At 39.1% G+C, this 27,643-nt stretch overlaps 1 protein-coding gene across 1 annotated transcript; it reads right to left on the bottom strand.

The window, feature by feature from the left end:
- Positions 1-782: 782 nt before the first annotated feature.
- CHMP4C (charged multivesicular body protein 4C) lies at positions 783-27,643 on the bottom strand. Its single transcript, XM_058528945.1, has 5 exons — positions 27,337-27,643; positions 8,824-9,001; positions 6,647-6,761; positions 3,833-3,998; positions 783-3,654 (listed from the first exon to the last, which is right to left on the bottom strand). Exons 1-5 carry the CDS (start codon positions 27,524-27,526, stop codon positions 3,590-3,592), a joined length of 714 nt encoding a protein of 237 aa, XP_058384928.1. The 5' UTR covers positions 27,527-27,643; the 3' UTR covers positions 783-3,589.

Genomic DNA, 27,643 nt, shown 5'->3' with positions numbered 1-27,643 from the left:
GTATTTTAGTACTTCATATCATACATTATCTGTACACTCATTGATAATGAGGAATTGATCTTTTTGCCCACGACTAACCAATAGAAATATAGTGTGAGACACGTATAATTTTAAATTTCCCAGTAGCCACACTTAAAAAAGGTAAAAATCAGGTGAAATAAATTTTAATAATACCTTTTACTTAACCCAGTACATCTAAAATAATATTTCAACATGAAATCAATATAAAAATATTAATGATATTCTGCATTCTTTTTATACTAAGTCTTTGAAATCCAACACGTTTTACACTTAAAGCACATCTCAATTCAGATGCAAATTTCAATCAGAAACACTAGGTCTGTACATAGATTTTATAAATTTTACAGTTGAAAAAGTAGATTCACATACCCAAGTTGTTCCAAACATAAAGTTTTCTTATAACTGAATTGAGTATTAGTTTTTAAATTAAATTAATTACAATTAACTGAAATTAAAAGTTCAGTTTCTCAACTGCCCTCGCCACATTTGAGGTGCTCAGGTCAAGTGGCTAGCGGATATTGTTTGGATCTTGTAGGTCCAGTGGAACTAACTAGGCACATGTGTTTAACTAGGTGGGGAGAGGTGTTTTAACATTTCCCAATAACTTTTATTATTGAAAGATATAAGGACTTACGCTTGAGCTATGTTGTGCTTCATTGAACTGTGAGTTTATAGTTTTCACAGAACTGGGAAATTTTTCAGCCATTATTTCTTCAAAGGTTTTGTCTACCTTACTCCTTTCCCCAAAGACCCCCCCAAACCATCCACCACCACCATTCCAGGACTCCAATTACCTACATGTTGGGCAGCTTAATATGGTCTCACACCTTACTCTTGCTCTATTTTTTTTTCAGTCTTTTAGAATAATTTCTGTTGCTATGTCTTCAAGTTCACTAACTTTTTCTTCTGCAGTGTCTAATCAGATGTTAATCCCATCCACTATACTCTGTATTTTTCATTTCAGATAACATATTTTTCATTTCTGGAATTTCAATTTGAGTATTTTTTTTATATCTTCCATTTCTCTCTTTATCATGATCATGCTTTCCCTCCTTTCTCAAACATATGGAGTATATTTACTATAGCAGTTTCAACAAACATGTGGAGAATATTTATAATAGCTGTTTTAATATCCCTTGTCTTATACTTCCATCATCTATGTCATTTCTGAGTCTGTTCCTACTGCTTGATTTTTCTCCTGGTTATGGGTTGTTTTTTCCTGATTCTTTGCACACCTGAAAATTTTTGACTGGATGACAGACTTTGTGAATTTTATGCTGTTGGGGCCAGGTTTACTTTGGTTGTTTTATTGTTGTTACTTGTTAGCTTTTATATTCCTTTAAGTACTTTAGAATTTTGTTCTGGGATGCAGTTAAGTTACTTGGAATCATTTCTTCCTTTTGAAACTTGCTTTTAAGCTTTTTAGGGTGGGCCCAGAACAGCCTTGAGTCTAGGTATAATTTGACCTCACTACTGAGGCTGTACCCTTCTGAGGACTCTGTCTGATGCCCCCTGTATTTGGAGGTTATTCCACTATGACTAGTGAGAACACAAGCTATTCCTGGCCCTGTGTGAGCTCTGGCAATTGATCTCCTACTTTTTCCCAGTGCTGTTTCTTGGCCTCAGTAGCATCCTCATAGATGTATGCAGATCAATTCTCAGCCAAAGACCTGAAGGGACCCCTCTGCAGATCTCCAGAGTGCTTGCTCTCTCTTTCTCTCTCTCTCTCTGTGTAGCAACCTCCATTCCAAGAGTCTTCTGCACAGATTTCCTCCGCTCAGTAAAGCCACAAGGCTCCGTCTGGGTTCCTCCTCACCTGTGAAGGCAGTGAGCAGGGGCACTGGAAATGCTCACTTCATTTGTCTCTCTCTTTCAGGAATCACAGTCTAGTGCTGCCTGTTGTCCAATAGCTGGAAACTGTTGTTTCACATATTCTGTCTGGTTTTCTAGTTGTCTGAGGGTAGAAGGTAAATCCAGTTCCTATTATTCTATCATGGCCCAGGAGATGTAAAAACTTAATAGTTGTTCATTTAGTAAATATTTATTGAATGCCTACTGTATAGAAGGAACGGTGCAGAGTACTGAGAAGAGATACAGTATTGAACTGAAAGAGATATGGCCCATGCCCTCATGGTTATGTGGTAACCATACAGGGAAGAACAATAATAATTAAGTAATCATTCAAGTAAATATGCAATATAAACCATGATGGTGATAGAAGAGAAAGCAGAGTGCTATAAAAGCATATAAAGGGGAGACTTGATTTATTCTGTACAATCGGGAAAAGTTTCCCAAAACAAAGGACACTTTAACTAAGATTTAAGGAATAAGTAAGATTTGGTATCTGAGTTGTGGAGGGTGGGAAAACTACTAAGAGAACAGCATGTGCAAAAGGCCTGTGGCAATATGGAACCATTAGAGATCATCAAGTCCAACCCTTAGATTTCCCAATGAAGAAACAAAGGCTCAGAGTTTATGACATGCCAGTCATACTGTCTTAGTGGCAGAACAGGACCTAGAACCCAGGACTCCTACCTCCAGGTCCAATGCTCTTTCCATTCCCCTATGTCACAAAGCAAATGTAGGGAATACTATAACATTTTATATAATATTTGTCATTTTATGGTCCATGATATATTATAGCCAATATATAATTTTGTAATTTACTTTCCTTTAAAAATAATTATGGCCAAAATTTTCAAGATATACTTTTAATTGCCTATATTTTTATGTATTTACAAAGAATATGCTGTAAAGTGTAAATAAGTGTACAAGAGAGCACAAAACAGAAAAGAAGGAACATTCACACATTTAGCACACTGAAGCCATAATGGCATCATAATGGCCCGGGAGTGTTAATGCAGCTCCCTAAGTGGCTAAATTATACCCAGGAGATGCCAGCTCGGCAGTGTAAGCTGTTAATGCTCTCAGACATTTTGGGTAATGCATCCATTGCCCCATTCCAAGCTTAATTGGCATAATAAATGTCAATTAAAGCTCCTTTAAGATTTTAAACTGCAAAACTTAAGTGAAACCATTTATGTATAGACTCACACAAGATGTCTCTACAAGTCTCTCCTAAAAGAGACGTTTTACATGGTGTATTTGCACTTACTGTGGGCCGCATCTCTTCTAACATGGATACACACAGCAGACGCATTTGCATAGAAAAGAGAGTGATTGTCTCCAGCGATTCTAAACCTATCATTCTTATATGGCTTATAAATTGTTATATGTTTTATATGTTCGTAGAATTCAGTTTTCTTTCAACAAATATATAGAGAGCACCAATTATGTGCCAGGACTGGAAATACAGTAGTGAACAAGGTAGAATTCCCCCTCCCATCAATATAGAGGGATCTTCTGAGACAGTAGGGAGCCCCTTTCCATCCCTGATTCTATGTCTATACATGCCTCGTTTTTTAACTTCTACTTATGAGGCTTAAGACAATTATTCATCCAGTGTAATTATAAAACAGAGTCTCTGTTAACTTCCGAACTTGACAAAAATATTTTTTATGTCTTATGTACAGCTGTTAACGTAGGTGTCAAAAAATTCCGTTTTAGCTTAAGTAGCCCAGGCTGACAATTGTTTGATATCATCATCTTCCTCTGCTGCTCTTCTGGAAGATGCTGGAATGTAAAATGGGAAAAAAATTAGTAACTGATGACATTCACACTTTCAGCACAGAAAACAAGTATGAATTATGTATGAAAAGGTGTACATTTATGAAATAAAAAATAAGTGCAAAAAGACCTGCTATTACTTTAGGCAACTATCTGAGCACAAATGATTGAGGTGGGGACAGACCTGCTCGGGATCTATGCGCAGTGGAGGACAAGCCTGGCAATCTACCCGGCATTCTATCTGGTTGTGCTGGGAGGGAGGAGGAAGGCACATTTGGAAGTCGAATATTTGTCATCTTCTTATTTAATTCTTCCTGCTCCAATTCTTCAAGTTCTGCCATCAACTCATCCTGAACATAAGAGAAAGAAAGAATTAGGGAGTTAACGTTTCAAGAAGTGGGTTTCCTCTAACACAATAACAAGAACACCTGCTACCCAATTGATATGTGAGAACCCAGTGAAACGGAATATTTATTTTAGGACTAAATCTTTTTTGCAACACTGAGCAATGATTAAAAAATGAATATTTTGTGTTGTGCAAATTTGTTGTAGTTAATCATATGATACTTCAGTAAACAGTTATTCCACTAATTTGTGCTAGCTGAATATACAACTTCCACAGTTTCTAGGAAATTTACACCTTGCCTGTCATTTTTCCAATGTGTCTTTTCTTTTCTCCTGTTAAACATTAAGAATCTGTGAAGCTTTAATTGGAGGAAATAAATATTTTCATTTGGGCTAACGCTATTGAAAATAAAACAACAGGTATAGCAAAACCACAACATATAGAAGGCAAAAAGAATCAAAGATACCATGGTTCCTGTGTTAAGTCATCAAAGCCAATACAAATCATGCTGTGCGTTTAGGGTAAGAAAACTTCAACTCAAGGTAGGTACACTGTATTTCTTTCTTTTAGCAATAGTCCCAGAGAGTCTGGTTTAATCCTAGTCTATTCTCTGTCCCAAGAACCTTACAGAGGTAAGACTAGTTTGAGACTTTAATGGTGTAAGTCACCTTATGACAGATCTGAGATGACTTGAAGTGGTTCAGATCTAATTGGCTCTCTGAGTCCTCAGGCCGAGTCCATCCCCCCAAGAGAGGTTGGGAGTCAAAACTAAATTTGTCATCATTGGAATTCTGAGGTTGTCACTCTCAGAAATAACCTACGACACTCTTATGTTCAACTAAGTAGATTCTTCATTTGTTCATTCATCCATCATTGAACAAATTTATTGAGAGCTCACACCTGGTCAGGTATTGAACTCAATGCTGGGGATACAAAGTTGACTCAACAGTCCCTACATTTAAGGAGCTTATGATTGAATGCGGGAGAAAGGCAAAAAACAAATAATTATGCTATATTAAAATAAGGGTGACAATACTATGGGCCAAGAGAGGAGATACTTACGCCAACTACAACATTTGATCAAGTCAGTGGGTATCAGACATGCAGCTAGCTGAATGATTGTCTGACCACTGTTAAATCTACCTCATGAAAAGGAAATAAAACATGAAAGGGTATAGCATTGGGCCGTGTGAAATAGTATAGTCAGTGTAGTTGTGTGCTTTCCGGCTCTCCACCGGCTATATGAATAAAGTGCCTTCAGAATGAATACTCTGATGTCCTATTCCTACTCACAAAACAATTAGGAACAAATATAGTAAATATCATAATGGTGGAACTCACTATCCTACACTGCATGTTTGCCCAGAATTGCTGAATAGTTATCAACATCACCAAAAAGGTATTATTTTCTTTAGTAAATATGACAACGACAGAACAATTATCTCCTCCATCCTTTTCAGCCTTCAGGCACCAAACACTTATTCAGTCATGGATAAAAGAATTTTAGAATTTAAGAAACTTTAGAGATAATCCAGTGATCCAGTAATTTTCCTTTTAGAGATGAGAAAACTAAGGGTCAGAAAAGTGAAGGGACTTACACAAAATTTGGTAAGAAAAGGCAGAACCCAGCTGTCCTCATGAGCCCAGAGATCTTTTCACCGTATCATAATGCACTCATTAGATGCCTATAAGTCTAACCAGAGCTTGGCAAACTTTTTCTGTAAAGGGCCAGATAGAGTATTTAAGGCTTTGCAGGCCATGTATGGTGTCTGTTGCACAGTCTTCTTTGCTGCTATTGTTATTGCTGTTATTGCGTTCTACAATCCTTTAAACACGTAAAAACTATCCTTAGCTCACAGGCCATACATAAACAGCCCATGGGAATGATCTGGCCTGAAAACCAAATTTTTCCAACTCCTGGTTTATATCATTTTAAAAAGGTGTTGACACCAAGTCTCATTTTCTGGGATTCCGTGGAAGTACATCTTACTCATCAGATGTATCATTCTTAATACCACGTAGAAGTAGGAAGTCAGATTCTTTTCCATGCTAATCCGAGAGCTGGAAACATTTCAAAATACGTACTAGTCCTACTTTCGGTGTGTTTTGAGTGGGACAATTGAAATTCACAGTGCAGACACAACCATTATAATTATAGTCTGTATTATTGGACTGATTAATCTAAAAGGAATGTGTGCATTAATAATGCCACTCCACGTTTATTTTGTTTTATAGCCTGAGAAATAAACAGAGGCAGCCTAACCTCTAATTTAACAACTACAGAGCATGATACGTCTGTTCCTTGCAGAGTGACACAGTCTGCTTTGTTTTGCCCAGATGTGCGAGCACTTCATTCCTCGTAACGGGGCTTCAACTATTAAAAGTCACTAACTTTACATAACCACATGCTGTTTTTCCTTAATAGCTGAAAACTTAATTAGGGGGCTGTTTCCCAAACTGTATTAATCTTTCCTTTAAATCAGAGCTACCAATACCTCATTTCCCTTTTAAGGGAAGTACATTTCTAACAAATATCATTTATTCTTTAGTGATATTTAAGAAAGTACTTAAGGAAACCTGCCTGCTATATACAGTGGGAGGCTGCCCTTTCTAGCAGCCACAATCCTCCATTCTTTATATTGTGTTACCCACCTCATCGAAGCCATCGCTAAATCCAATCCGCTGAGAAAATGCTTCTGAGATTTCTTGGGCGATATCCTGTTGCTCTGTGATCTCTTGCATCAAATCATCTATTTTGTTCAGGTCCCTGGGAAATGATATTTTGTTGAAATATTTTAGAATTTTATTTTAAAGTTATGAATTTAGATATAACCCCCCAAAATGAGTCAATTTAATATAAACTCTTAGTCATTTCAGTAGGATAACAAAAATTCCTGGTGGTAACATTTATCAACTTTAAAAATTAATAATCCTGTATATGCATACATAGGACACATGTGGGGCATATGTTAAAATTTAAATATATGCTGCTATGTATCAACTCTGCAGGAAATGGTGCCATGGACCACCAAGGACCGCCATGACAAGATAAGCTGTGGCAGCTCCCAGCAGTTGCTATCTGACAGCAGCCTTTTGTAGAAACTCAACTCTGGAGTGAGAGATCTATTTTCTAGAATTCCTAATAGCTCAGAGATCCTGACTCCCTGAGAGCTTTCCCACAGCTGCTGAAGCCCTGGGAGATGACTGACGAGAGCAGGATTAGGCCCATGAAGCCCTCAGAAGAATCAGCAATTTCAGCAAAGGAATCCAGGAAGCCACAGGCCCAGGATGCACAGCTGCTTCAAAGACAGTTTCTAACACCTGAGCCCCACTGGCACCTAACCAGCAGCCTATGCCGTCAGCGCCTGAATGCCTGGATCTGGATTGTTTCTCTGGTATCCTGTCTCTCAATCATTCCTCCGACTCTAAAACTAGGCTAAAGTGAGTGGATATCAGAAAACTGACAATTTTCCTATTATTAAGTAACCTGAACACTGAAATTTTGATTCCCAATAGAATAAATCTTTTGCAAGTTTCCCAAACTCTATAGGTAGGAAAAGCTGAGTATTTTGACATAACTTCATATAGTAATCAAAAAGAATACTTTTATCTTATTTCCAGTTCTTATATTTATAATGAATATACAAGGAATATATTTATCAAAAGTATGAGAAAGGTACAGCTAAAGTTTGGGCCTGGGGGTGAATTTTTCTCAAAAGGAACACAATGGGATGCTCTGCTAAACTACCTGGAGAGAAAGGCTATGATTCTGTAATACATTCCAGCACCCAGCTTACAGCAATGATAGAGGATTTTGACTCTGTTAACGAATCTAATGATCTTTCTGAAGTTGTCAAAATGACGGCTGGTTGTCAATGAATTATCAAGGCAAGAAAATGTTAGTAAAGATGTCTTTACTGACCCCAGCCTCCTCCTCTCCCACCTTTTCCCATCCATGGAAACTTCTCCACATCCCTCAGGCATTCATTGCTCTCATGCATCTTTGGCCCAGACTTCACTACCATATTTAATTTCAGGAAAGGGTCAGGTCCCAGGCATTGATTTCCCAGTATGAATATATACCAAATTGTCACTAGTCCCATTACCACTATGAATATTGATTACCAATTCCTTTCTTTCTACCAGAAACTATGCTAAGTGCTGTATATCTAGCATCTCATTGAATCTCACAATAACCACATGAGGGAATACTATTATTATCTCCAATTTATAGATAAGGATGCTGAATCAGGGAGAAGCAAAGTAATTTGCCCCACAGCAGTTGGTAGTGTAACTGGGATTATAACCCAGAAAATCTGACCCTCAAATCCATGCTCATAACTATCATTCTGTGTCAATGGCTCTCAAACATTGGTTAGTATCAGAGTCACCTGGGGAACTTGGTTATAAACAAAAAAGCCTAATCCCTACTCTTCTTCAAGGAGCCTGGGCATCTGTGTTCTCTTTAGTGTGATTTTGGTTCCTGCTGAAGTTTGACAACCACTATTCCATAGTTCTTACACCCTCACAGATGTCGACATTTAAGCCTTTTTAAAATTATGAAAGGAAAGCATTTACAGGTGGAGAGTCCGACAATAGCGAGGTGACTGGGAAACATTAAGGATGTAATGAATGTCTTTCATATTTCCATGGTCTTTTATTTTTGGCCATTATAACATCTAATCTTTCTGTGAGAGAGCATTCCATTCCAACAGGTCCAAGAGCCTCAAATGAGTAAGCCCATTCCTGCCAAAATCATCACAGAGTTCCAAAGGCTCTTCCCAACCCTGAGGGAATTTATGACTCAGAGGGAGACGGATGTCACTCACATGTTTTCATGAACTGCTTTCATCGCTTTTGCCGCCAGGCCCATGTTCCTTAACACCTCGGTGTTGCTGTGTGAGTTTTCCAGGGCTTCTCTTTGGAACTCAATGGTGGAAAGTGTGCCGTCAATCTGTGTGAGCTGCTTCTCAAACCTCTTCTTTCTCTTTAGTGCCTGTAATGCAGCTAAATAAGAGAGAAGCCACATTTATAAGGAGAGAGCCAAAGTCACTTCCTCATGAGACATTTGCTCAGCACCAACATGGACTCAGCATTGCTGATACCTACAAAGAGGGTACCAAATAAATCTCAGAAACTTAAGGGTAATATCTTTGCTTTCAACCATCTGTACCAACTACCACTCCCTCAAACATTTAGTTATTCTTTTCTTCCCAAGATCTGGCAAGTGTAAGAGAATGAGAAGTCAATTTTCATATTCCATAAAATATACCAAAGAAGCGTTTCTGTCAGTATAGGGTTTTAGAAAAAGGATAGACGAAAATATGAGTAAAAATCATGCAATAGTAAAATAAAACTTTAGAGGGAGAAAGGACTTTAGTGACTGTCTATTGTAGCTCCAATTCCTTATTTCAAAGGCAAGCTAACTGAGACCCAGAAAAGTTATGTGACTTGCTTGAAATGAGACAGAGAGTGGCAGCTGGAACCAAAACATAGGATGGCGAGCTGCATATCTTGGTCTGAAATGATTACAAGATGGCCAGTAAGGTGACTTCTAACCAAGAGTGTCCATGAAATCAACACTGCTAGTGTCTTACTCAAGGATTAGACGGCACACTGGTAAGAGAAAAGAGTGAGAGAAATGATATCCAAATACCCTCCCATGAGCACTTGAGCAAAATAACTTGCTTCACTCAGAAATCAAACAACTAACAAAGTCCTTCTGACTGTGGCGCCTTGGAAGGCACTCAGAAAAAGACCCTAAAATGTGAGTTTTGATAAGCATTTAGGGAGAGGGCATGAAAAGAGCAGCAGAGAAATGTTAATATAAAGATAAGTGATAATTAAATAGAATTGACGAAAGAACTCAAATAGTATGGTTTCAGAGCATGCAAGTTATCGCAACAGAGATTTCTGAGCAGCCTTTCTTCTGACTCTGTTTTAGTGCATTTCTTCTTGTATCTCAACAGATTTGTTTATTTATCCCAGTGCTTTTTGTTTGTTGCACAAAGACTCATAGCCATTATAGTTTCTTGGTGGATTTTATTGGTGATCAATAAGTAAATATTACTCTCTGTTCATTTAATCTTTTTTGCCTTAAATTCCATTTTGTTTTATATTAAACTAATATTTCAGCTTTCTTTTTTGTTGAAGTTTTCCTGTAATAATTTCATAGAGACCTCCATTTCAAAATTGTTTTTTATTTGCTCTTTTTTGGTATGCCTATTACAGATAGCATATACTTAGATGTTTCATTTGTGTGATTGCTTTTAATCATTCAGATAGTCTCTATCATCTTTTAATGTAAGATTTTAACTCACTCTTATTTATTGTGATAACTGATATGTTATCTAATATGGTCTTTTTACTGTCATTTTTTTGCGTTTTTCGTTTGCTATGCTTTTTGTTTTCTTCTTGTTTTCTTGTCTTTATGTAGATTGATCAAATTTTCTTTGTTCATTTTCTTCACTTTTAACTGTTGGATAGTTATATATATTAAATTTATTCTCCTAATAGATATACTTGTATTTAAAATATATACATAGTGTCGGCCCCGTGGCTTAGCGGTTAAGTGCGCGCGCTCCGATGCTGGCGGCCACGGTTCGGATCCGGGGCGCGCACCAACGCACCGCTTCTCTGGCCATGCTGAGGCCGCGTCCCACATACAGCAACTAGAAGGATGTACAGCTACCACATACAACTATCTACTGGGGCTTTGGGGAAAATAAATAAATAAAATTAAAAAAAATAAAAAATAAAAAAAATAAAATATATACATATAATTAAACTTAAGTTTTCTATCCATGTTGAAAATTAATCAGTATCTATAAAATTTATCACCCCAAAATAAGATTCCTTTATCACCCCAACCTCCCAATTTTTGATTGACATAATCTCCAATTTTATTAGTTCCAGATGATTACCAGGTTTTTTTTAATTATTCTTTCAATTTTTAGGGAAATCGTTCTTAACAATTGCATTAAGCTTCATAGACACAATTGCAACACTTATTTACACTAAACTATAGTGTTTGCTGGCTTATTATATTACTATTGTTTCTTGTATCTTACACTGTCCTTTCTCGGATTTTCTTTTTATTTTACTGGAGTAAATATTAAAGTATTTTTCAGAAAAGATGCAGAGATATAAATTCTCTAAACACCTATAGGTCTGAAAATGGCTTCATTTTGTTTGAAACTTGAATAATAGTTTGGATTTTTACAGAATTCTAGGTTCAAAATATTTCAAAAATTTTAAGACTCTATTCCATTGTTGTTGGATAGCCAACATTTCAAAAGTTTGATAATAATATTATCCCCCTCCCTTTGCAGAAAATCTGATTGCTTGTTTCCTCTCTGGAAACATTTAAGATTTTCTTTTATATCTTGGAGTTATGATATTTCACGAGTAGAGGTGCAGGCACCCACTTTTTATTTTTTGCTTTTCCCAACTAAGCATTCAGTGAGTGTTTTTATTCTAAGAATCAAATCTTCCTTCAGCTTGGGGAAATTATCTTCTTTAAATTTTTTTTGTTACTTCTTTCCCCTCCATTATTTCTGTCTACTTTCTTCTAAAATCTCTATTTATTCTTATATTATAATCCACACTGCTCCCCCTCAACCATTCTCTCTGTTTTCTCTCTTCTAATATCCCAATAAGATGGATATTGCAGTCCTTGGATCTATCCTTCAATCTACTAGTTTATCTCTCTTTTTGTTTTATGTTCTGGGAAATTCCTTACCTCTGTATTCCAGGTCACTAATTTAGTCTTCAGCTATGTTTAGTCTACCTTTTTACACTTTTCCTTCTTTATTTTTTAATTTCTAAGAACTTTTTCTTATTCTCTAATTGCTCATTTTTATGGCAGCACATTCTTGTCTTATAACAGCCTCTTGAATCTCCCTGAAGATACTAATACAAGTTTTGTTTTTAACATTTTTTATTTTCTACATTGTCTCTCTTCTCTTGGGTTCAGTTGTTTGCTTATCTTGAGCCTTCTTTTCCATACAATTGCTTTTCCTCAAAATTCTTCTGATCTTCTATTATAGGTTCATATTTATAAGTGTAAGACTAAAATAGTTAGTATAAGTAGCTGTATCTCTTGTTGATCTGTAAGTATGTTTTCCCGTGAAGTTTCTCTCCTGAAAGAGAACGTATCCCAAAGCTCTGTAGAAGAAGGTGGGGCATGCCCACAGGCAGGCTTCTTTCCACCGGTAGGGAGCAAATAGACAGGCTGGGGATTCCTACAGTCACCAAAGAAAGGCTTTATTTTGGGTGTGGATGATTTTTCTATATTTCCTTCATGAGTGGTCATTTTTCTTCCCCACCCCTCCCTGCCCGCCATAGAGGTCCAGGGTTATCTCAGGCTCCGCTCTGCTTCCCCCTCCAGGTGAAATACCACAACTTGAGTCCTTGCTGAACACCACTTACGCTTTATTTATACAAAAGTTTTTATTTGTTTAATCTGTCCTTCAGGAAAGAACTAAAAAAAAAAGCCATCTGGCATAAAGGCCTTTCTACAACATCACACTGTAGGGAGGCTCATTACACTAGTGACCAGAGCTGTATAAGGGTTCTCTCCCACACACAGAGAATGGCCAGTTGACCCTCTGTGCTATCACTCTGCCTGTGAATCCATGTCTACTGCTGCCTTTATCACACTGGATTATAATTATTTGTAAACTCTGTTCTACCTACCTCCCCTACGCTAATTAGAAGCCCTTTGAGGAAAGATATAGCATTTGATTCATCAGTTTTCCCAGCACCTCGCCCAGTTCCTGGCACATGACCAACAAAACACATAACAAAACCTAACATTCATTGAGTATTTACTATATGCCAAACTGGTGCTAAGTGCTTTATGCGCACTGTGTCATTAACTCTGACAAAAACTCCAAGAGCAGGTACTATCATTGGCCCATTTTACAGAAGATGAAGTGAATGAATATTAAATGAACAAACGTGATAACTTTGTGCACTATGACAGCATGGTCTAACAGAAAGAGCATGTTCTTCAAGGCCAGAGTGTGAGTCCTTGTTTCATGACTTAATAGACGTATATTCTTGGGTAAGTCGCTTCCCTTCTTTGAGCTTCAGTTTGCCCTTCTGGAAATGGAGATATACTCCCCATGAGGGTGGGTGATTGTTGTAAGAATTAGTGATAATTTATGGAAAACACCATATACAATCCTTGTGCATGGTAGGGACTTAGCAACTAAATTTTATTATTAATAATAGTGATTTATATAATATTCATTAATTAATGAGACTGTATATCTTTTTCTGAGATCATCGAGCAACAGGTTACCCGTTTTTTTCACCATAACTCATAATAGAAACATAATATTACAAAACAGCTCCACGCTTCAATAGGTGCAGTACATAATACTATTCAGCAGAGTATCCTCAGAAGCTAAATTCCAAATACACATCTCCACCCAACATACCCAGAAGTGGAATGTTCGAAGTGTGTCTCCTCCCTATCTTGTCAGGCCAGTTCAGTGTCTATACTTATTTGGAACCTAACTGGTACCTATGACCCAAAAGCATTTTCCTTTTTAAAATTTTTTGAAGTTCTCTGTTAAAAAATATGCCATATTTCCCAGTAAGAATTGATCTTAGATTACTTTCTGAAAATCAAGAAATGCAAGTTGGTATAAAGGATAATGTTATAGAGTCACTAGACCTACATTTTAATCCTACCTCTGCCAATTAATAACTGTGCATAATAACCTTGGTATGTGACCTTAACTCTTTTTAAGTGATGTTCCCTCACCTGAATGATGATAATAATAACAACAACAACAACAATACCTAGAAGACTACAACAGAACATTGTGCTCTCTGGAGACAGGTTGCCTACTTTCAAATCTGGGCTCCATCTATCCATAGATACGTGCCCTGACCTAAGTTGCTTATCGGAAAATATGGATATCACTCATTTAGTGGTTCAGGATTAAATAAAATAACATATGTAAAGTGTTTTGTGCAGTGCCTGGCACATAACGAGTGATTACTAAATATTACAGATCTTCATCATCATCAGACCTTCCTTCACAGGGTTGTCAGAACCATATGGTGGGAGCCACAAGGTATAATGCCTAACCTTGAAAATACTTGTTATTAATAACAATAAGTTCTAGTTTGAACACAGTGTTAAATGCCTATGTTAACATATGGTTTCTGCCCTTGAAAATATTGGGGAGAAATCTGAAAATTCACCAAGAGTTGAGATCTCAACTTACACTAGAATTCCCACAGCACGAACTACAGGTTGGTCTCCACTCAGAGGAAGCCAGGCAGGTGATGAAAATAAGTGAAGCAGAGAGAAACTAAGGGGAAAGGCCTCCTTTGTTTTCTCACCCGTGAGAGAGAGAGAGAGAGGAATGTTTTTCTATTACAACAATAAAAAATAGTGCAAGAGTGATGATAAATGGAGGTGGACACCGGCCCCAGCATCAGAGAGCCAACAGGAAGAAGAGGGAATCGGGTGAGCAGGAGAGCATAAGCCTGATCTAGTGGAAGCAACACCGCTGGGCTCCAGCCCACAGCTGCCATGCAGACTGCAGGTTCAGCCTTCCACATGTTCAAAAGAAGCAAAAAACCTGGATTTGCACGCAAAATCCCCCAAATTTAAAAGGTGATTTACATTTTTTTTTAAAAAAATCCTGATGTGAGCAAACCCAGTGATTTCTGCCTGGCTGGATCTGGCCCCTGGACACCTAATACTTCTTGTGACTTCTGCCCGGCACAGTAAGCTTCTCTCGAACACTAAGACAAGAGGCTTCTGCTCCAAAGAGTCAAGAAGTGAATGTGCAGAGTCTCCCCGTGAGCTGTGTCTCACGTGGAATGATGATGCCGCTGGCCCGCCAGGAGCTGGAAAGGCGTTGACTTGTTTTTTAATAAACAATTTAGGAAAGAAGCAACTGTATTTTTTCAAAGATACGCAAATACGCAAATGAAGCACTGCTCCTTGGCAAAAAAAGACATTTTCAGAACCATGTAATTTAACCTGTGTAGAAGACGCAATTCAATCTCCCAAACTCCTGTATGTGCTTTTAAGCAGCTGGTGTAACCTGGACAACACGCTTTCTAAAACAAAGGAATCTATTGTATTCCTCTGTGGGGGAGAAACAGCCAGGGGCTTTGTCTCCTCACATAACAGTGATGTTCCTTCAGCTGTGGAGTTGCAGAACAGTGTCCTGTATGCACCGCTGCTAAGGGAATCACGAAGAGCCCTCACTACAGCCCATCGAGGATTGGGACTGAAATGTGAGAATTACCCACTTGAACCAAAATTCAAATAGCCCTTTTCACCTTTACTCCACTATGCTGCCAGCAGAGCAAGGCTTTCAGTGACCTATAAAAATAACTTAAAACAGCAGAAAAGAGTTGCTGTTTCATTGATCATACAATGTATAGGGCATCTTGGTTTTAAAAGTCAATCTATTGTCCTTCACTCATTCAAGGTGTATGAATACGTGCATTGTTAATCCATTAGTTGGCAAAAAGGAAGAACCTTTTAGGAGCCACCATATCCAGTGACTATAGATAAACCTGTTTGTGAAGCACGGCCCCAACGGATGAATGGATAAAGAAGATGTGGTGTATATATACAATGGAAACTACTCAGCCATAAAAAAGACAAAATTGTGCCATTTGCAACAACATAGATACACCTTGAGGATATTATGCTAAGCGAAATAAGTCAGACAAAGATAAATACTGTATGATTTCACTCATGTGTAGAAGATAAATAAACACACAGATAAGGAGAAAAGATTGGTAGTTATCAGAGGAGAAGGGGGTGGGGGGAGAGGAAAAGGGATAAGGGGGCACATATGTACGGTGACAGATGGAAACTAGTCTATTGGTGGTGAACAGCATGCAGTCTATATAGAAACTGATATATAATAATGTATGCCTGAGATGTACACAATGTTAGAAGCCAATATGACCTCAATAAAATAATTTAAAAAACAAAAAGAAAAATGAAACTACATTACGACAGCTTTTCTCTCTCCCAGAAATGGAAGATCTCTAGAGAAGGCCTGAAAGATGAGACTCAGAAGAGTAATCCCAGAGAGTGCTTAAGACACAGATGTCACACATAATTGGTTGTGTCCTCTCTTGCTTTTAACTGGGAAGTCTCATAATCACATTTTTATGTGAGAAACTTGAATGTAAGCCCTGTTCTTACTCAATACAAATCACTTCATTAATTAAACAGTACTTTCTATTTATGGCACCTTGTTCTAGTTCTCAAAAAAACAATCTGAAGAAGTATCAACACAAGCATTTCACAAATGGAATAAAAACAAAACGTTGCTGTTCAAACTCACGGGTTAGACTAGAAACAGTTGGGAGAATACCAGAAAATTCTGACATTCATTTGGCCAGGGCCACCCCATTTTGAATTTCCCTGGCCTTCTTCACTTTTAAGACACATTCTTTATCCATTCATTTCCATTACCCCACAACTATGTACTGAAGATCTGCCACATGCCCGGCACTGGGTCCGGCACTGCAGGGACAAAGAAATAAGGCTACCATCTCAGAGGAGGCAAAATATAAAATGGGCATTCAATCACTTATTCATCGTTCAACAAGCATTTATTAAGCACCTACTGTGTTATAGGCACTGTGTGCAGGGATACTAACATGCGTAAGTTACATTCCTCACCTCCGGTAGCAGTGGAGACATAGAGGAGAATAAGAGACATGTACAAGGTAGAGGGGCTGCACAGAGGACTGTACAAGCTCTCTCTGGAGGCTCAGAGAAGGCTTCACAGAGGAGCTGATGTAGGGGAAGCCGGGGTGACTGTCTACACATCTACTCCAACACGCTGCTCAGCGAGGAACACAAATGACGAAAGGCATTCCACAAAGGATTCCTTCCAGCCCCAACCCTCTCTCCCACTGCAAATCTCCTACCAAACAATGTGAGGTTTCTGACTGAGCTATTAGAAACCAGGAACAAAAAACCTCAAAACGAGCAAATCACACCAGCTTGCCACACTAGCTGGATCTTCTGAGTAACCTCCATAGTTTCAGAGGTCTCACCAATATTAAAGGGCATAAAAAGAGGAAAGAGCAAGCCAGAAGAAGACTAGAAGACAGCAATGATGTAGGGGGATTATACAATGGCAAAGCAGATGCCTGAGAAAGCAATGAAAAGGATGAGATTGGAGAAAGTAAGTAAGAGATAGTCTGAGGAAAGGGCATTTGGAAGTGGAATATTGCTGTAAGCAAGCCAGTAACACTAGGCTGAATTTTCTGTAAAAAAAGAGATGGTCATTCATATTATAAAGTGTAAACTATAAGAAAGAAGATGATCAGCGCCCCCTTCCCACCTCCAGAAAGACAGCAAACGGACAAAGGAAGTTAAAGCTATTTTCCAACATTCTAAAGAGTTCACGGTTACTTTTGGGGATGAGGCAGTTCTGACCACCAGGACACTGCACAGAGATTAGTAGCGGAGGTAAATCGGAGAGAGGAAGGTTACGACCTAAAAGTGCTATCTGCCTTGTGTTGTCAAAAAAGGAAGAAAGGCTTGCATAAAAGACATTTTAAATACCCACTGAAATTCTTATTTCTTATACTAATTGCTTCCGAGGTCAACTGCCAGGCAAGAATTAACCTGTTATTGGAACGACATACCAATTATTAATTAAAATCAACTTGATATTCTTTGTAAAAACCCAACTAAATGTTTGACACTGGGCAGAATATATGACTAATTGAAGGAATGAGTTTTTTACTTGCTATTAATGTTATTAGTAACCTCACAAATTGGTAACCTTTTTGGGCCTGCTAATTGTCTAGAATATAGGAAAAATAGTATGAATATGAAACCAGCAAATATTAAACAGAAAAACTCAGAAATAGCTGATTATGCTTAATTCTACACATGTACTTATGGATATAACTCTATATTGGTTATATATACATGTGTATACCTGTGTACAGGTATACACATGTACTTATGGATATAACTCTATATTGCACGTGTATATGTGTATATAGGTGTATGTCGGTGTGTATGTACATATTGGTATGCATGTATATGTGTGTATGTGTATATATACATGTGTATATGTATATATGTGTGTAAGTGTATATGTGTGTATGTGTATATATATATGTGTGTATATTGTATGTATATGTGTATAAATGTGTGTGTGCTGTGTATAATATGGTTCTATTTTGTGCTTATAAACAAGTATTTCTTGTTCATTTGATGCACCAATATTTCCTACTACTGTGTCCATGGCTTGCAGGTGCCCCTGAGAACCAGCAAACTATATCCACATAGCCTCTTTCAGTTCTCATTATCTATAATGCTATGACTAGTCATTTGAGATCCTATGATCAACAAATCTTGGGGAATATATAGCTCCTATCCTCAAGGTGACTATTCCTATTTGAAATTCGGAATAAGTTTACCTTGAAATTGGTGATGAACTATAATATTCTTTCATTTTTCAAATATAAGTGGAACAACAGGACCCAGTAGAGCATGCTAGTTTACATAAATAAAAGTTTTCAAACTGCTCACAAAATGATAAAACATAGGCTCTTGTATATGTGATCTTTAAAATATGTATAAATTGGTTTAGCATAATCATAATATTTTTTCTTGCTCTGGTTAACACAGTAGAAGTTTTAGGTTAGGATAATATCTTTGTTCCAACTCCAAGGTTATATTTACTTTCACTTTACACGTATTAAACATACGGCAAGAAGTGGTACTGCAAATAGCACTGCCCACTGAGAAAGGTCTGCTGAGCAATGTTACTGCTGTAGCAAATAAGACGCACCCACTATAAACACGAAGCATATAACTCTTTGTGAAAGAACCAGAGACTCACTAGAAATTCATGTTCACATATAGAATAAAATGTCCAAAGCATATCAAATACTTGTTTGCAGAATTTTATTCCTCTAAATTTACATTTAAGCCAAATATGAAAGTATAAACTTTATTTCATTTAAGCTAGATGGTGGACATTAAATTTTAATTTTTAAATAAAGAATTTAACGTCTAATGCAGAGATTCCCAACTTTTCCCAATGGAGAATAATTAATTTTCCCTTCCTGTAATTTTAAACTCACCATTCTTGTTTGCTCGCTTTTCTAGGTTTGTTTGGTTCTGAGGGTTGTAACTACAGTGTTGATATTTAAGTCACTAGATTACCAGATTGAAGAGAGTTGATGGAGGCTTCACAGAGCAGATGACAGTGGGGGCTTCCAGCTGTCCCTCATCCTCTCCTGGAAACACCCACAAGTTAGAAATACCTGGGAAAAGGACTGAGCAGTGGGGGAAAGATCCCTAGTCCACACTTAGGAGGTCTTCCCGCTTTAATGCATGATCATATAAACTCTAGACTAGGTCCTAAATATTGCCTACAGGAAATTCCCTATTAGCACCGTTTGTTTGAGGTAAGGAATCAAAGTCTCTGGTACCGAACATCAGTTATTCAGGAAATGGCTTCCTACATGCTTTATATTTAACCCAGACTCTTGCTTTTTTTTGTTGTTCCTTCTTCTTCTGCCAACTTTTAAGCCAATTAGAACTTCTATCAAATGATAGTCAGAAAAAGTAGGAGAAACTAAAATTACCAGTATGTACTAAAAGTTCTGGTTACAGTTTACTAAGGCAGAAGATTGAGAATATGACTTTAAAAAATAAATATTCAATATTATCTATAAGTATCAGCAATAATTTTGTTTCTTAAAAACACAATAGATTCACATGTACTTAAGCATATTACAAAAAATGAATACCAAAATAGATCATTCAAGCCCTTTCCAAACCTGACCCCTAAGCAAAGCATCATAAACCTTAAAAACTCATGGGGCTGGCCCGGTGGCATAGTGGTTGAGTTCGCACGCTCTGCTTCTGGTGGCCCAGGGTTCGCAGGTTTGGATCCTGGGCGCAGACCTACGCACCGCTTATCAAGCCATGTTGCGGCAGGTGTCCCAAGTAAAGTAGAGGAAGATGGGGTGGATGTTAGCCCAGGGCCAATCTTCGTCAGCAAAAAAGTGGAGGATCGGCAACAGGTGTTAGCCCAGGGCTAATCTTCCTCACACACACACAAAAAACTCAGTGTTAGCTCCCTTGCCTTATATCTCACAGGTTAGAGTATCTTGTGTTTCTTTTCTGTTATCTTGACAACGAAATCCCCTCTGAAATAAGTAGTCCTAATTACTGAGAAACACACAAGCAATAATAAGTACACCTGAGGGCAAGCTCACAGAAATCTCCTGCCATAGTGTCGTGAAACTGTACAAATCATATGACTTTGGCAGAATCATGGTGTTGGTAATAAATTTTCTACCTTATTGTGGCTAATCTAATAAACTGCAAAATAGTATAAATCTAGGAAAATTATATTCTTTGTTTAATATAAGTATTTCCCAAAATGTTGTGCTCTATTATCCAGCTTTGTGGAATTTAAATGAAGAATAATAACAAACGTTCCAAAATTTATAATACTCCTCCAAATTAACGAAGGAAAAAACAAACTAGATGTAATGTTACATAACACAAGAAACAGTATCAATTATCCTTCTATAAGTAGTTACAACACATCAGCAAACTGTCAAAATCTGTGCCACAGATACTTGAAAGAATGATTCTAGAATAGAAATACTCTGCACTATAGTTTCTGAGGACTTAGAAGAAAATGGTAACTAGAAGGCAATATGAGTTCACGAAGATGGAAAATACCAAACTAATCTCATAGACTTCTTTAATTTGGGTTACTGGATGCTGACTCGAGGAAAGACCACAGACCATCACTGTCCTTCTAATCTTATGCACATCAAAATCATCCGGAAAGCTTTGAGTATCACAATCCCGAACCTGATCCCAGATCTCTTGAAACAGAATCTCCTGATGTGGCATTTTAAAAAGCTTTCCAGGTGAACCTGATGAAGCTAACACACTACCAGTTCACAAAACCAGCACTTCTGAACCAGAGGTATGCAAACATAGTTTGGTTTTAGGAATATAATTCATAAGGTTTATTGAGGCATTTTTTAGGGAAAAGAGAAAAAGTTGGAGAAATAAGATGCTACAGGCTAAAAACGTAGGTCAGGTGTATTCACAGCTAGAGGAATAACTGAACTCACTGAGCGTTGATCTGTCAAACTGGTAATCAGGCCTTACCTGAATGTTAGATGAAACATTGTTGCTCTCATGCAGAAGTTATCCTGAATGAAGTCTCTAGTGGCATGCCATGAGAGTCTGTCCTTGGTTCTGCCTTATTCAATATATTTTAACAAAGACTTTGACAACAACAAAGTCTGCTGATCAAATGTGTAACTGATTCAACTAAAAAAAGCAGCTCATATAAGATAATGAAATTAGAATTTTAAAAATCTTCAAGATTTCACTGAAAATGAGATGATATTTAATAGAAATACATATAAAATACTAAATGCAAGCTTAACATACTGATTTAAATAACGGGGAGGTGGGTAAATCTGCCTGAGATTTTTAACTCTTTCCAAATCCAATTGGGTAAAGCAACTGATATGGCCTCTGAAAAAGCATATGCAAACTGAAGCTGTATTAAGAGAACAAGAGAGATAACAAACTCAGGGCACTCTGTGCTGGTCAGTACCTAGGTGTGTGAGTGAAGGTGTACGTCTACGCAGGATCCTTGCCAGGGATCAGAGGGGAGAGGGAAGTAGCGGTGAAGGGACAAATTTTAAAACTACAGCCTAAGTGAGCAGGGCTCCCAGGGCTGGTTCAGATGTTTTGGGTTCCCCCACGATGGGGTGAAAGCCTAGGGGCAGCTCCTGAGGTCGGGGAGTAAAATCGGGGGTGGAAATTGAGGGAGGGTCACATTTCCATTGATCTCTCTTTTCCAGAAGAGAGAAGGGCAGTCGACTGGAGAATAAGACCTGGCCCAGATATGGGTTGTTAATGCCCCAGGAATAACACTCGTTCTTTCCCCTGGCCTCAGAATACACAGAGCGTGGTACAAAATGATCAGATCATCGGAGGCAAACGGAACACTTTACTGTAATGCTTGGTTGTAATTTGAACACTAGAGACCTCTGAGACCCTTCATAAGGACTGTGGAGTCGTAGTACCATAAGAACTTCCCTAAAGAAAACTAACTCAGGTGGCTAATGAGGACCTGTCAGAAGCTCCAGGAATGTTTCTTCGGCAGTAAACAGAGGGGAAGGGGGACAGAGATTTCTCATCCAGGTATCTGAGAGATGCAGGACAAGGAGAGGAACAGTAGGAATGGTGAGGGAAGAAAACAGAGCAAAGAGTAGTGGCTTCCAGTTTAACAGCTACTTGAATAACACATCATAGGTTCTCAAACGGCAGTGGGCATCAGAATCACTGAGTTATTTGTTCAAAGTTCAAAATTAGAATTTTTAGGAGGGTACTTGTGAGTGTACAATTTAATGAACATCTTCAAGGAATTCTGATGCAGGTGATCTGAGGACCGCATTTTGAGAAACTCTCTTAAGAAAGGAGGTCACCAGGTAAGTGATAGCTCCCAGGGAAATCTGCACCCCTTGGGGTCCTGCAGTCTCTCTGTCTCGTATTACCTGACCATGTTTTGCCCTCACTGCTTTGGCATTCAACGAGCTGACGCGGATGTGGTTCTCTTTACACAGAAAGCCTTCTGGTCCCCAGAGTCTGGGATTACAGAATTCAGGTCTATGACACCTATAATAAAAAGCAAACTTAAGATCCCAAGGAGGCTCCAACACCGAGCTAAACCAGTGGGACTGTGCACACACTCCGACTCCAAGGAAGACCAAGTCTGCATCATGACTGACAGCAAATTCACCCTTGCCAGAAAGCAGCCCAGGCTTCCAAGTGAGCCACATATTCAACTAGAAGACTCTCTGCCTTGGGGTCTCTCTCACCAAACAGACACCCGATGAAGAGGAGGAATGGCCTCAGCAGAGGTTTTCACTGGAATCATGTGTGATAATACTGAGTAGGCATCTGGGCCAAACTCACATCCTCCGTGTCTCAACCTTTCATCTCTATCGGCCCTGTGGCCTGAGGCCTCCTGATAACAGGACTGGATCCACCCCTCTTCACATAATTACACATTTGGTGTTCCTGCTCAGCCTGGGACAGGGTAAGCAACAGGTCCAGGACTAGGGTGAGGGGAAAGAGAGGCACCTAGGGTGCAAATTTAATGGGGCACTCACTCTCAGGGTCGCACAAGTGTGCGCGGGCGGCTCACTTGCCTCACCCCAAACTTCAGCACAGCAAGGGGTAACTGACAAAGTAACAAAGGTGGGGTCTTGGGACCAAGACTCAGAGAAGTGACTGTTGTCCCCAAATATGAGAAAAGTCTTCCTGTGACAGATGGAGTAGATTTAGTCCATGTTATTCCAGAAGACAAACTTTGGGCCAGTAAGTGGAATTTACTAGGAAGCTAGTTTCAGCTTTAAAAAAAAAATGCTACTGTTATAACATTGGCTGATATTTATAGAGCACTGCATGAAGGGCGTTACACAACAATGTCATCAATCCTCACAACTCTGAGAATTAACCTTATCATCACCACCATGCAGATGAGGAAAACGAGAATTAGAGATGCCAAGTAAATGGTCTGAAGTCACAATTTCTAAATGGTAGGGCAGGGCTGGGAATCACACCCGGGGCTGTCTGCTTTGAAGTCCAGGCTCTTCACTCCAACACTAAGTTACTTTCTATGAAATGTGTAAAAATTGGACCGAGATATTATATTGAAGCAAAATGCCTATGAGCAACTCAGCGATATTATGAAAAAAAAAAAGAAAAAAAAAAGACCTCATAAGGGACGTTAGAACAGTTCCCCCAAACCAGTGTGGCAGGAGGGGTTTGCAGTGTGCTAAGATATTGCTATCTTCAGCTCCTGAGGCCACCAGCCTGGGGCATCAAGAGTCGCCAGGCTGGTCTCTGGTTATCCCACTGAAGCATACGAATATTATCAGTGCCCACGGGTGCCACAATAGGAGAAAGGTTAGGAAGCACTGTAAGACTAAGAGGACTTGTATTTCTACCTCATTAACATTACTATGCAGTTAGGTTCCTAATCCTTAACCCCGGCCACAGGGCAGAATCGCCTGGGGGCACTTTTAAAAACTACTGATGCCCAAGCCTCACTCCAACCTATTATATCAGAATCTATGGGGAGGAGGGATGGGACCCAGGCATAGAGGTGACCCAAATATACTGCTCTAAATGACAGTGCTCAGCAGAAGTAGAAGAGAATTACGTGATGTGTAAAAAGTTGGCTTTTCCGCAAAGCAGATTACTAGCTATAACGCGGGAGTTCTAGCATAGTAATCTGGATAAATTGCATGAAGGAATCTAACCTCCTCAAGTTTTTAAGCAAACTATAAATCTTGCTCGACTGTTACTTTTTAGACCAACAGGACTTTGAAGGTCATGTCTGTTGAAAAACCAGTTTGGTGGTACACGCTCAAGTCCTTTTTGGTGGATTACAGTAACTGCCAAAGAATTCTGAAGCGAGAAGAATTAGCTACCACTGCACAACCTTGCTACGAGCTACAAAGAAAGCAGGTCTCAGACTAGGTTCTGCACCTGCACTTATTAAATAAACATACATTAGCGAGGCAGGCAAAAACAGTTTGCCGACCTGTTCCGTGAGCTCAATGAAGTCCCACCTCTATGTACTTTTGAGTTCAATACACCTTGTATGAAAGGCTCACTGGAGGCAGACAGTGACATTCCCTGGCAGAATGCTGTGCCGTGGGGGAGGGGCGTGCAGTCAGAATCCACCTGAACCAAGGACTGGACACTGCACTGATCTGAGATCGAGTCTCAGGTACCATCCTATCGCTAACTGAGTTATACACCTAGTACATTCTTATCGCCTGTTCTTGCATGAGGAGCAAGAAAGCGTCTCTAAACTATTTTAGCCAATCTACATGTTTAGAATACCCACAGTTCCACCAAGGAGATCCCATTTCTAACACTTATTATGCTAATTTAAGAGTTACTCATTTTACCAATAAAACTCATTTTTGACATTCAGAATGCTAACTGGCAAAACCTCTGTTGTTGTAGAGAAATAGATCTGAAGAATTTTTACTGGCTGGGAGTATGGCCCTAATACTAGCTGGCCACTCAACTAGTACTCTTGACAGCACGTTAGCTGACCAACTACCCTTAGAAGTAAAATTTGAACTGCACGTCTATTATGTCACTCTGATTATCACGTAAATTACAGCCATTCTAGCCCTGACATTGTGTAGCACAAGGCCCATTTAATACTAAGTATATTGGGCCTTATGTATGTGAAAATATTTCTTGGTGGCTAATGGAAAACAGAAACTAGGTGTATATGAAGTTACCTGGTTTATTTGGAAGATGCTGATACTAACAATGTTTCCAACACATGGTCTGTGATCAAATTCTTTCAAATGACCTCGTACTAACCAGCCTCTTGCTACCCCCAGGGCTGCTGTAGAACCAGGCCTGGGCTAACACCAATGAAGTTCCCAGGGATAAATGACAAAGAATAAAGGGCTTTTCTGACACCTATTGATATTTGGTGTACACCAAATATTTGGCACTTAATACTTGCATCTGTAACTTCTCTACTTTAAGGAAGTTAGATTGATGTTCTTAGTGTTGTCTTTAATTTTTTTTTTTTGGTGCCGTTATAAAGTCTACTTGTGTACACTTTAGTGCATTGCCAATGGGAGAACGTTTCTGTATTATTTTACATTTTTGTCTTCTGAAAGCAAATCCATATTTTTACCACTTCCAAGAAGCAGAAGTTCAATTTTTCAGATTTTTTAAACCAATATTTACTGAGGAAACACTGTAAATAAAGCCACACACAGATCCAAATGGATGACAAAACAAAAAATAAAAAAACCCTTGACAGACACTAAGCAAATGTCAGAGAACATATCAAACGAAAGAAGAAGGGCAGAGGAACAGAACCACCAGCGACTTTTTAGCAAGCCATAATGACACAGTCTCTCTTTAGAAATTGCCTTTCAATAACTTCCCAAACTATTTTCAGACATAAAGTAAAAATAGAAACCAGCACTTAACTCTAAAACATGCTATCATGTGGACAAAAGTTATATGCAGCAGCAGAGAAAAATGAAACTTGTCGTTCTTATTGTTGGTAATAAGTGGGTGCAAATGTATCAGGCACATTTTTATGGGAAGCAGCAGGGTTTTCAGGGTCAACTCCAGGAGACCTTATCCCTTTCCTGTGGTAAACAATGGCGGCATCATTCAGGCCAGCTAAATCTCCCAAGGCCTCATTATGACTAAAGAAGTCCTACTTAAGGAGGCAAGTTCAGGATCTGGTGGGGAGCAGAGTCCTGTATTGCCACTTCTCTGTCAGGGTCTACCAGGGACCTTGTGTTACAAGAGCAAATCACTTCGATTTCTCGAAGCTGGGTTTTTATACGCGCCATGGGTGCTGCTTAGAGCTATTCTGGATAGAGAGGCATGGACCATGAGGAAAGCAATTAACTTGGGCAAAGAGTAATATAGGGTTCAAAGTGCGACAGAAGCACCAAGAATCATTACTGACTCAAAGTCCCTCGTGTGTGGCAAAAGCCAGTGATGGGAAATTTAATATTTAATTCCTTGACTTTGTTTTTTTGGTATAATACCTCAACAGTACAACAGCCAACCAAAGTCTTCAACAGCGGAGGCGCAAGGTAAACCACAATGTACTAGAATATACTTTACTGGAGATTTATGTGCAGGTTAAAATGTGTGATTCAATATACAAAGACACAATAGAAAACTTGACATTTAGGTTGGATTCTCAGGGCTGGACTAGGGTCAGGCACACCAGCAGCAAAATTTAAGGGAGAGCCAAAAAACTCAGTCATCAAGATGAATAATAGTTTAACGAATATTTTTAAGACTCAAAATTAATATTTAAAAATCCATGATGAACAAAATATTACATTTTAAAAAGAATTTTAAAGATGTGCCGTGCCGAACACACAAGAGCCAGAGGCAAAAGAAAAAGAATCAATAATATCCATCCTGCCTTTATTTAAAATTTCGATCTTTTGTTCACCGTGGGTATTTTGCATTAATTCTGAGTTTTTTAAGTATTGCATAAAAATATTATTCATCTTGATTCCTGAGATTTTAGGCGCTCCCTTATATTTCTCATCTAGGAGCATCCCTTGCTCAGCTCACTCCAGTCCCAGCCCTCAGGGTCAGTGCCAGTTCCTAGAAAGGCTATGGGAACACACCGGGCGGCCTGGGGGACAGGTGCTGCGGCGGGACTGGACGCCCCCAGGGAAGGGCTGGAGGCAGGAGGGCGAGAGCTCAGCCTGGGGCCAGACCCCGAGCCTACCTCGCTTGTTCTGCGTGCCGTGCCTCCTGGCCAGGCTGAGTTCCCTCTGGATCCGACTCTCCAGGTACTCCTGTTTCTTGCCCAGCATCTCCTCCGTCTCCCGAAGCCGGGCCAGGGCCTCCTGGGGGCTGGGAGCCGCTCGGCTCTTGGAAGAGCCTCCGCCTTTGAAGAACTTGCCCAGCTTGCTCATGGCTGTGAGCGGGCGGCTCGGGCGCCCCGGGGCCGCGCCTGGGGAACAGGGGAGCAGGGGAGCGAGAGCGGCCTCCGGTCTCGGGGGCTCCGACCCGAGAGGCGGCGCTCCTGGGAC

This window comes from Diceros bicornis, chromosome 33 (assembly GCF_020826845.1).
Source record: "Diceros bicornis minor isolate mBicDic1 chromosome 33, mDicBic1.mat.cur, whole genome shotgun sequence".
NCBI classification, from domain to species: Eukaryota; Metazoa; Chordata; class Mammalia; order Perissodactyla; family Rhinocerotidae; genus Diceros; species Diceros bicornis.
This window is presented reverse-complemented; position numbering and strand designations above follow the sequence as displayed.

Coding starts and splice junctions, on each gene's coding strand:
- CHMP4C (XM_058528945.1), bottom strand. CDS start 27,526: ATGAGCAAGCTGGGCAAGTTCTTCAAAGGCGGAGGCTCTTCCAAGAGC. Junction 6,762..8,823: donor AAAGCAGTTCATGAAAACAT/GTGAGTGACATC, acceptor ATCATTTCCCAG/GGACCTGAACAAAATAGATG. Junction 3,999..6,646: donor TTAGCGATGGCTTCGATGAG/GTGGGTAACACA, acceptor TCTTATGTTCAG/GATGAGTTGATGGCAGAACT.